Genomic DNA, 11,830 nt, shown 5'->3' with positions numbered 1-11,830 from the left:
ACTCAATTGTTTTTAAAGATTTTTATGAATAATCATTTTTCATGGCAATTTATTAATATTGATCAAATTACCAATTTAGGAATTTATATGAACTAATGATTAATAGCGTGTTTGGAAAACATTGATTTAAAACAAGATAGATATTATTTTATTTTAATCTTAAAATACTTTCATTTCTTTTACAATTTTAAATAGTTTAACAAATAATATTTGTATTTCTTTAGATTAATATGATCCTTATGATTTCAAATCATGCAAATATGTCAGATTTTAACAATTCAACTATCAATACAGTTTATGCAAAACTTACCACCATTTTTTTTGTTATTTACTCTTCATTTTTATGTTATCATATGTTACTATGTCATCTCACATAAATTATTTCAATGACTAAATATGTTATTACCTTGTAACATATTTACTATTCATTAAACATAAATTAATGTTTAAAAATAATTAATTTTTTGATATTAGTATCATACAATTAATTTCCAAACACGTAACTTTGTCACGTTTATATTTAATATTCATGAATGTATATATTATTTATTTTTTTTGATAAAATTTATTATTTATAATGATAATAATGATAATATTCAAATAGGTTTATAGGGAACATAAAAGTGGTTTTTAAAGTTGTTACATGTTTTCTAACTCAATTTTCAGTATTATTCAAGTGTAATCAAGTTCTAATTCAAAGTACTAATAGAAGTTTAATTTGATTGATTTATCATTTTACTTGAGGTTTAAATACATAGTTTAAATAAATTTTGTATTAATTTCAATGATAAGTGTAAATTGTTATTAAATACAAACTATCTATAAAGTTTAATTAGATTATTATAAATCAACCATGATAATTATTTTAAATAGCGTTGCTTCATAATATATTAAAAATATTAAATGTATATTTTTGTTCTTTGAAAATAATTATTTTACTACTTAAATAAATATCTATCCTGATAAAATATAAATATCTAAGTTATTAATATCTTAACCAACTACTTATACTGGCATACATTTACATTAACTAAAATATTATTGATTATTTCTATTAATTATTTGTAAGAATATTAAGTTATAAAATTTTTTTTTGTTAAACTTCTGAAAACTTATCAAGTTGTTACAAACAAAAATTTATATGTAAATGAAAAATTTTTTCTTATAATACATGTAATGAATATCTTGATTTTTTTTTTTTAAATTATTTAATTGCGCTTCTAAATTTTAAAATAGCATTCACTGGTTTTTATATACCGATTACTATTTATATTAAATTAATAATAACTTTATTACATTATTAATTGAAAAACGACCTATTAGCTTTAGAAAAATAAGAATTGAGTGATTGTTCTGTGTGTAATTATTTTCAAAATTTTACTACCTATCTTAATTTTATACCTCATTATGTATAGGAATTTATTTTAAAAATTAATGAAATATGAATAATAGTTTTATTATTATTATTATTATTATTATTATTATTATTATTTGATGTATATAATTTTATTTTTAACTTATTATATTTACTATTATTTTTAATAAAATACTAATCATAATAATATGGCATTGTAAGTTATTAATTATTAAGATGGTTACGGTATTATACTATGTATGAAAATTATGTTAGTTAATTGAGTCTTAGGTTCCTAGTATTTTTTATGTGACTTGTTTTCTTATTATATATATATATATATATATACATATTTTAAAGAACATATTTTTTTTTTATTTAAGTATTTTTAATTTAATCTCAAGTTACTGACATTCGTGAAAAAATGTTAAATTTTTAAAATAAAGAGTTACACTGCAAGTAAAATAAAAATGTAAATTAATTTATATATACGTAAAACAATAAATATTTTTCTTATTTATTTAACCAGGGATTTTTGATAGACGACAAGGAACATATTATAATATACTAATTTATCAATCTTTTATCCATTGTATGGGTTATTTTTGTTAAGCTATGTTAAGTGAGATTGGTTATCACTGTATATATTCTTAAACTTACAGTTTCAATATATTATCTTAAAAATTAAAACTATAATTCACGGTTAGTAATAAATTCAAATGATTATTTTTATTCCTTTAAATATCAATATACATTTATGGTTATGGTTAGGATGTTTCTGACCTTAAAAACACTAAAAATGCCCAATAAATATCAAAATATGCTCTTAAAACATAAAACATGTCATTTTAAAATTGTATTACTTCAAAAATTGCCCAAAAACAGTCGATTAAACTATCATGCGATTTGGTGGCGCCGCTGTGTTCCCCTCACCCATCTCATTTTAAACAAAACCGTGGTTAGGTTTTTGTCATGAGTAGAACAGAAGACTTGTAGCATTTGCATAATTTTTTTGAACAGTCACAAAAACAACGGAGTAGGTACGAAACAAATACGTTTCATGCTTTCACAAAGCTAGTTTTGAAATTTTATTTCGTATATAAATGCAAACCTGTTTTGAGTTTTTTTTAGTTTTTAGGTTTGTGTTTCATCCATTTTATACTTTAAGAAATATCATATTTTTAATAATTTATAATATTTTAATCGACGTGTTTATTTATTACAATTAATTTTCTGTTATTTACAATACAATTTATGTATTGTAAATTTTTAATACCAAGTTAATGTTTAGTAAACGGAGTTCACCCGTCAATAAAGAAATGATAATAATAATAAAATCATACATTAAATATGAAAAACAAAACCCATCACAAACATATATTATATGAGTTACATACCAAACAATCAGCGGATAAGTGACACAATTTTTATTGGCTATAATCAATTACTAGAATTGTGTACATCAATACCTAGTTAATCCATGTAGATATTATCTTCACTACATTTTTATTGGTTCAAGAAGATATTAGTCAAACAATTGCTTATTAAGGAATGCAAATTGCTGTCGACAATCTGAGACTGGATAGTAAAACTTCAAACGGGTTCAATTGATATATATAGTACATCAATGTGCACTATAATTGCTGACAACTAATAGTCAAAAAGAAGCCTAAAGACTAATTACGATGCTTAACCAGACGGAAGTAAATTCTAATAAAATTTAGTTTGGTAGTTGTCTAGTTGGTTTTAATATTCTGAACAAACAGTGCAGAGTATAAAATGAGTTTTTTCTTTTTTGTCTGCATCACTTTATGAAAAAGTAATTTAAATGTACCACTTAAAAAATGGCTTTTGATTGTAAATTAAAAATTATTAATATTTCAAGTTCAAAAACAAAAAAAGATGTAGGAAAAAACTGGAAATAATACGGTAATACTAGTTTTGAAAAAAATTAATTTTGTTAATAATTTCTAACAAGGATTTTCTAGATATGAACTAATAATATTGTAATTTAATTGTTTAAAGAATATATCATTGGATATAAATGACACAAAATAATACTTATTGGCATAGGTAATCGGTACAGTGTTGTTAGCAAAAAAAAAAAAACAAAAAAACAATAGTTTCTATTGAGCTGAGTATACTTGTTGTTAAACTATATAATATTTTAGTACAAATTACAAAAAAAATATAATATATGACATGTGTTCTTTCTAACAAAAACATGTTTTTATTCACATGTGATTAGATTTTCAAGTGTGTATATAAAAAAAGGTATAAGTCATAAAATTATTGATATCTATGGTTAATTGGACACAAATAATGAAAAATAATGAAAAAATAAATTAAAATTGAATACTTAAATATAAACAATTTAAATTTAAAAAAAAAATTAACAATAAGCAAAAATATTTTGGGTTAAACTGTTTTTTTTTTATTTTTTGAGTCCTTATAAATTATAAAAATTAGTATCAATAAATATATATAGAGCAGATTTTATTTATTGGATTTCAAATTAATAAGTTAAAAATTAAGAAATAAAATAAGGAATACAATACTTATCATCAATAAGATTTACAACGATATAATGTAAAAGCTTAAGACTAAGTAGTAAGTACTTATTGGAAACAATTTTAAATAAAAAGTAAATATTAACATAGACAATAAAATGTATTAAATAAAAATTATTTACTCAACTGTTAAAATGCATTAATTTTACCCGTGAAAAAAATTTGTTAGGTTTTGAGACTTCATAAACATATTCAATTATTTTATAATTAAATAAAATGGCTTTTTAGAATTTTCTTCACTCAAAAATTATAGGTTTTTTTGAAAATGATTAAATAAAATAATGAAAGCTTTAAAATAATAAAGCTAAAATATGAAGAAAACCTAATGAGTAATGATGGAAATTGTTTTAGGATTTGAAATCAATTATCATTCAGTGATGAACGACCTTTGATTTTTCCACATTAGTTTTGTCACCTGAAGGACTGCGCTTTCTTTTTAAAGAATTTCTCGGACGGTGGACACCTGTGGTCTGTATTGGAGGGGATCGTTGGGCACGACCAGTTAAGGCTATATAAGCATATAAGCTGGATATGGTAGTGATGGGATCTGGCTTGGCAAATAGTTGAGGCATAGTTGGAGTGGATGAAGTTGAACTGGAACCATTGTCAGGACTAGAGGTTAATTTAACCTCTTCAAGATTGGCGGCTTTTTGCAGAGTCACACTAGAGAATAAATTGGGATTAATGATAAATAAAAAAAGGAAAATAAAATACAATATTAGGGATTTAATGATATCAACATGGAAAGCTCATTCTCAACTATGATTCTGGAAATAGTGTTTTTAGTTTAAAAATAAAGTTATACCTCATTTCAATTAAGTACTTAGCAATTGAAATAGATTCTTTGTTTCCTGTAATTCTTATACGGCGATCTAAATCCTCCCCGTTTTCATTAGTTCCTTCAAATTTATGTATATGAACTTTAGCGCCACTTATTTGTCTATATAAAATAAATATATACAGTATATTATTTACTATTTATAATTTTTTTTAAAAATAAATTAATTAATATCAAATATTACCATTAATTGATTTAGATTCTAGATAAAGAGTATCTTTTTAGTAAAAAAATGTAATTTAAGTATAAGTGTATACATTTATTTTTTTTTTTAAAGAATTTACCAAATAAACAATTGTTTAATAAATATGAGTTAGAAACTATGTTTACAATAACAATTTATAGTAACTAGACCAATTAATGTTTTATTTTATATTTATTTACAAAATAAAATATATGATATAGATTAATCAATTTAGGAAAACAATGTCATGTATGACAAAGATCGCCATAATCATATTGATTAGTATTTACCAATATACATTTTCATATTAAGGCATCGAGTAATTACTTTATGTATTGAGGATACTATGTTAGTAACAACTTACCGAATTTCTGCGATTTTACTTCCTCTTTTACCAATGACGCACCCAATTAATTCATTGGGAACAGTCATTGATATTGTCTCAATATTTGATTTGATATTTTGTTCATTATGTTCTCCACTAACATTTCCGTTTTGACGATAGCCAGTTCTTAACTGACTTCCAGCTAATGCAGTCAAGGCTAAAATATTAGTCTAATTATTACTTATTTTATTTACCTAATTAAATAAAGACTCATGCAAAAAGTAGACTACGTAATATTTCGTTTATCGCATTGAAAATATCAATCTACTTTATTATTTACAATTAAATTAAAAAACATATAGTTATAAAAGTTCTTAAAGAATTGTCCCCTTGAAACAATAATACAATTATTATCTACTAGCTACACGCTAAATGTATATACAATTTAAAAGTAAGAATATTAATTTTACGTTTATAAGTAAGTTTATTTTTGTTGAATTAAAATTGAAAATCATATTACAACATACCTGCTGGATTGATACTTCCAGATGATGAAGTTCCTATCCCTAAAGCTGCAAAATTGGTCAAAGGAATATTGCTTTCTCTTCTACACTAAAGTCAAAAAAATTAAGCAAAAATAATTAAACTAGTATAAATAACTAGAAAAAATTAGTATTTTAATTTTTAGGAAACTTACATCAGTTACATCAATACAAGAAGCAATCCCTGACGTTGAAGGTTGATAAGGGATTGATGCATTACGAGGAGGAGACTGAAAATGTTTAAATTGTATTATGCAGATACTTATATTATTATCATAAAACATACAATAATATCAGAAACAAAAAAAAAAAATAATAAAAAAAATAAGTTTTACAAAAAGAAAAGAAACAATATGAGCATTATCTTTCACTATTTAGTAAAAATATACTAAAATAGTAGCAAACTAAGTAAGTAGCACCCAAAATTAATTTTATATGAGATAAGTACCATAAGACTCATTCTTGGTTAAATCCTTTTTGAGTTATTTACTCATCTACCTGTTTTAGTACTTTATACTCTGCTCAGGATAAGAAGTGAGCAGTGCAGTGATCAGTTTTTTATTGAATAATGATATAAAAGTGAAGTTATTTCAGTTTATCATCACGATGGAGTTTGTTACATAGTGAAATCACACCCTTGCATACAAACGGCCACTGAATTCAGTTCTTATCATGAATAATGTATGAGAGTATAGAAATAAGACTAATTTAAAAATTTAAATATTCTTATTCATTATTTAATAATTATATATAACTAAGTTAAGTTAATATCTGTAAAACAGTTTATATCTTGGATTTATTCTAGAACACAATATTTTAATTTATTTTGAGCTTTAAATAAATATTCATTATTTTCTTACATCCAATAGTATATTGCAGACCAGATAAACACAAAGAGATATTGAGCTTGAAGTACCAGTAATTAAAACTAAACGTTCAGTTGAATTAGCTAACATATCTGATCCTACTAATATAGCAGCACCACTTGATTCTCTAATTTCTTTTATTTTACTTCCTCCTTTGCCAATTATGAAACCACATTGAGATGCTGGTACAATTAGTTGAAGTGTAAAAGGTGATTTTGGGCCATTCCATTGACCATGTTGTCTCTCAAAAAACTAAAATAAATTTAAGAGGTAATTATTTATAAAATTTAGTTTTTTTTTAAATAAAAATTCTTACTTCTTCAACTTTTTGACAAATAAGTTCAGTAGCTTTAAAAATTGTGTTTCTATTTCCAGTAATAAGAACAATACGTTCTAGAGTGGAACTATCAGAAATTAAAATTCTAGCACCAGACTAAACAAATATTTTAAATTATAATTAGTAATATTAATAATAAGTTTAATAATTTTTAATTATTTACCAGGTTTCTTATATTTTTTACAGTGTCACCTCGTTTGCCAATTACATTTCCAACTTCCTAAAATTGAATAAAAATTATAAATTTTATTATAAAAATAAAATGTACATTTTTAGTTTATAATTGATTAACTATATTTTTAAAATAAATTAAATAAATTCACAATAGTCTATAATATAAATCTTAATATTACCTAAGTACCTACTTACCTAAAATGTTTATTATTTTCCAACAGATTGTAACGTATTTAAAAAAAAAAAAATTAATAATATATATAGACTATACACTATAGTAAATAATCTATACACATATTGTCTAATATACACAACACTTAAGAGGAAAGAGAGAGGGTTAAGAGAGTTCTGTTGGTTTTAATATAAAAATTAAAATAAAATTTAATTTACTAATTATCATTTAAGACAGTAACATAAACTGTGCTCTCCTGTTGGTCATATCTAATACCATACTTAAAAACTGAGAAGCATGTAATAGGCATTTTTAATAGATACCTATGTTATGTTAGTTTTTTTACCTGTTACGTTAAACAATATAACAATTCCTAAGGCAAACAAAGTTAAATACCTTGGGCTAACTCTGGACAAACGCTTAACCTAGAGCCCATACATAAAATTGTTAACTCTAGACTTCATATCCTTAGACCACACTTAAAATCCAAACTTTTCCTTTCCAATAAACTTACTATATACAAATCAATAATTCGACCAGCTTGGACATATGGTATCCAGTTATGGAGCTCCGCAAAGCCCTCTAACACCAACAGGCTTCAAACTTTTCAATCTATCTGCCTACGATTAATAACATCTTCTCCTTGGTATTTCACAAAAAATAATTTTCACAAAGACCTAAAAATTCCTACACTCAATCAATTAGCAAAAGCACATTACCTACTCTAAATTTCACTCCAACTTAAACTCTCACAGTAATTCATTAATAAAGCAACTTTCTTCCACCTCACTTCCTGGTAATGTACGCAGAAGACTCAAAAGACAGTGGGCTAGAGACCTACTAAAATAAAAAAAAACTTTATATTACATTAACTATCAAATTTGCTAATTGTACATAATGTTGTATAGATTGTAAATTAATTATATATAATAAAAAAAAAAAAAAATTGTTTGTCTTGTAAAAATAGTTAAAAATAATTAAATTCTTCATTCATAAACTATTTAAAATGCATTCAAGAATCTAAAAAATACCTAATAAGAAATCAATATCTACTTGACATGTTTTTTAACATTTGTTTAATTTTCCTTACTTAATTATACAAGAAAATTATTTTTTTAACAATAACAAATACTAATTAAAAAAATGTAACACAAGTGTTAAATAATATTAAATTAAATAATTAAAAGAAAAAAAAAAATGTTTATTTTAATATAGAAATACACTTGTATTAATTGAATAGTACAAAGTTGTTAATGATTTATGAGATTAAAAATATATTCAAATAAATGTTTAATAATTTTAAATTATAATTAAAATAATATAATGATTAAGCATCAAAAAGCAATCTGAGGCATTACGAATAATTCTTTTGAATTTTGAAAAATATTTACAGAGCATCATATTTTAAATACATTCATTCAACACACTTTATACCAATGGTCGGCAATAGGCAGCCTGTGGGCCAAATCTGGCCCGTGAAGGAAAAATAATTAGACCACAAAAATATTTTTTTTTAATAATGCTGGTTTTCACACATAACATATATTTTATCTATTTTATGATGTATTTGGAGATTTCGGATGGTGTTTATCATTTATTGCTATTTACAGTAATAGTTGCGATAACACAACAATTAATAACTAATATCTGAGTTTTTACTGGCTCTCGAAATTTTTTTTTGATTTTCTGGACATCCATAGAATTTAATTGCCGACCCCTGCTTCAAACGTATAGTTAATTTTAATCTGTTCAGTCTAGTGATGGTACACTATGATTTTTTTCCAATAGCAGTAACAGTGACTATAGAAAAAATAATAGTGACTACTACTTAAAATAATAAAACAATTATTGCTGTTTTAAAATCACTGTGAATTAATATAACTCCTACTCAACAGTGTTATAGTAATAATTCCATGATACTGCAACTGAAAAATAACAGTCACTGTTATTACATGCATTAAAATTAATAACTATTTTAGCTGTTTTAGAATCACTGTGCAATATACATAATGGAATTACTATGTGCTTAGCACAGTTACATATTTTTAGACGTGTTAAAATAATTGTTTACATTAGATTTGAAATTCCTAAGTAAAAAGTAAAAACACTAAAAACAGCAGAAGCAAATACACCAAGTGGCAAGTAGAAGTAACGAACAATAGCGGTTTTTTTTTTTTTTTTGTTTTGCAATGTGACCAACTGCAGTCACCGTCATGTTATTTACACAGGTACTGGAGTAGCAGACGCCAGACTGCGATTGCCACTCGGAAATAATTCACCTGTAAAAAACACTACTACTGCTATTTGAATACCATCACTACAGCAAGTGTCCAATATTCACCTGTGTACCTCGCAATGAAATCAAAACGTGAGAAAAAAAAAATAAAAACGACGAGAGATTAAAAACGAGTGTGATTCGATCGTCGTTCTCCAAAGCTAAATAATAGACATTATTTACACGGGATAAGAAAAAAAACACCAAATCGTTTAAATCGCGGCGGTACGCCGTCAATAAACAATTATTAACGGGCGCGCGCGTGTAAACGTGCTTTCGAGTAACGGTTAAAACGTAAAACGTCGTGCTACGTACCCGGCCGTTGAACATGATCCGTATGGACATGTCGACGTCGTCGCGAGCGTCGTACTTGGGCTCTTCGGCGAAGTTCTCGTCATCGTTTTCTAATTTTATCGTGACGACAGACATCTTCGAGACGGGACACGACGACGTTGTGTTACACACGCTATTGCAGTAAACAGTCGGGTGGGCCGCACGCAGACAGACGATCGGAGACGTTCGACCGCACCGCAGGCCGGATGGAAGTGATGGAAGTGACGGCGAAGACCAACCGCGACGATAGATACGCGGACGCCGATTCACGTTCTGCCGCAACCGTTATTGTCGTTATTGACCACTCGAACCCGCACGTCGACAATAAATTTCTGCACACGCCGTTCACACGGAATCCGGACACCGGACGGGACGCGCTCGTTAGTGCGATTCACGTACACTGCGACTGCACGACGACGCGTCCATGCGCGGGAGGGCCAATAGCGTGGTGGGCACTGGTCAGCGGGCAGCAGTTTTCCCGATTTCGATCAGTATGACCAGTCCATATAAAATCGATGTCACCGTCGGCGAAGACACCCGTCGCGGTGTCACTAGCGATATCGTGTTTACACCGTAAAGATTAGTGACGCCATTCCGCGGGATGCGATCTCGTTTGCTCGTCGGCCGTGTAAAAGCCAAAAGGCGCGATAAGACCCAGATGATGGTCGTGTCTCGTGCTATTATTATTATTACTACTACTATTACTACTATACTATTACTATTACCACTGTTATTACAATATTATTATCGTTTTTGTTATTATCGGCGATTGTAAACCGCGCCCGAAATACAGATAAACACGAAATCACCCGTGTAAATTATTGCACCCGGGTAAAATGTTAACAACCAATAGTAAAATATAATAGTCCATATTTTTGTAAAACTATCTTTAATGTAAGTACTGAATGGGCATACTTAATTCAGTGGAAACACGGGACACTGTCGTTCTAAAAAATTTTGACGAGAACCGTACAACTGTGGGCTGGGTAAATGCGGGGTCTCACATTTTCGAGACAACAACGTCCGTCGAGTACAGGAATTTATGCCAAAATGTCATTCGAGTGAATTCGCCTACTTGCGCGGTTGCACCATACATAATACGTTTTAAAAACTCCTCAACAGATATAACGGTTTAATCCATAATTCCATAATTAACCGTTGTGTTACTGACTCATGATAAGACTCTTATCGGTATCTAGAATATCTAGATTTACCAAATTGTTTCATAGAGCTGCAGTCCAATAGTAACATTAGTAACCCTGCACCTACCAGCTAGTATGTTATCAAATAAAAGTATTTGATATATTAGATAAAATATATGGATATTGGATACATCCATGTGATCTGATCTGCGCGGTTGCCTTTCAAAAAAATTAAATAAACAATGATTGAAAAATAACGAACAGTCATTTTCCAACGCTTTAACCGAGATCAAAAAAAAAACTTTCGGTTATTATTTATCATGTTTCTTCTAGCATTACGTACACGTGTATACTTCTAATTAAGGCCTCCTGTGACGGTTATTTCTTAAAAAAACAAAACATTGGTTATTGAAAATTTAATTCACATATCGTTTCGGCATCTCGGAGTCGCATGATCTTGTCATGAGTGTGTGATAGCGAAATTTCTCGGCCGGATTGTATCGGAATTATTCGAATTTTTTTTACAAGCTAGTGGTGTATTAATACACATTTGTATATACATTTCAAAATTGTTACCTATCATTTCAGAATGCGCAATAAAAAAATACATTGTTTTAAATTACAACATTTATTTTGAACACCATATTCATTATAGGCATAATCTATTAAGATAATTTTTATGTATTAAATATATTTTTAAATTAAAAAATTGTCTGAA

General features: G+C 27.0%; 1 protein-coding gene across 1 annotated transcript; it reads right to left on the bottom strand.

Annotated features, from left to right (window-relative positions):
* Nucleotides 1–4,236: 4,236 nt before the first annotated feature.
* On the bottom strand, nucleotides 4,237–10,587 carry LOC112591297 (poly(rC)-binding protein 3-like). Its single transcript, XM_025335068.1, has 9 exons — nucleotides 9,953–10,587; nucleotides 7,180–7,236; nucleotides 6,996–7,112; nucleotides 6,674–6,931; nucleotides 5,969–6,043; nucleotides 5,799–5,883; nucleotides 5,311–5,488; nucleotides 4,730–4,864; nucleotides 4,237–4,587 (listed from the first exon to the last, which is right to left on the bottom strand). The coding sequence occupies exons 1-9, from the start codon at nucleotides 10,064–10,066 to the stop codon at nucleotides 4,296–4,298; spliced, it is 1,311 nt and encodes a 436-aa protein (XP_025190853.1). The 5' UTR covers nucleotides 10,067–10,587; the 3' UTR covers nucleotides 4,237–4,295.
* Nucleotides 10,588–11,830: the final 1,243 nt, after the last annotated feature.

This window comes from Melanaphis sacchari, unplaced genomic scaffold, assembly GCF_002803265.2.
Source record: "Melanaphis sacchari strain LSU unplaced genomic scaffold, SCAv2.0 Contig130_pilon_pilon, whole genome shotgun sequence".
Taxonomy (NCBI): domain Eukaryota; kingdom Metazoa; phylum Arthropoda; class Insecta; order Hemiptera; family Aphididae; genus Melanaphis; species Melanaphis sacchari.
Note: the sequence above shows the minus strand (reverse complement) of the source record. Positions and strands in the feature narration are given on the sequence as shown.

What these genes read in the sequence shown, in the direction of transcription:
- LOC112591297 (XM_025335068.1), bottom strand. Translation starts at nt 10,066, where the DNA reads ATGTCTGTCGTCACGATAAAATTAGAAAACGATGACGAGAACTTCGCC. An exon ending in GGATCATGTTCAACGGCCGG is followed by an intron (nt 7,237 to 9,952) that starts GTACGTAGCACG and finishes ATTCAATTTTAG; the next exon opens with GAAGTTGGAAATGTAATTGG. An exon ending in TGGAAGTATCAATCCAGCAG is followed by an intron (nt 5,489 to 5,798) that starts GTATGTTGTAAT and finishes CTAATATTTTAG; the next exon opens with CCTTGACTGCATTAGCTGGA.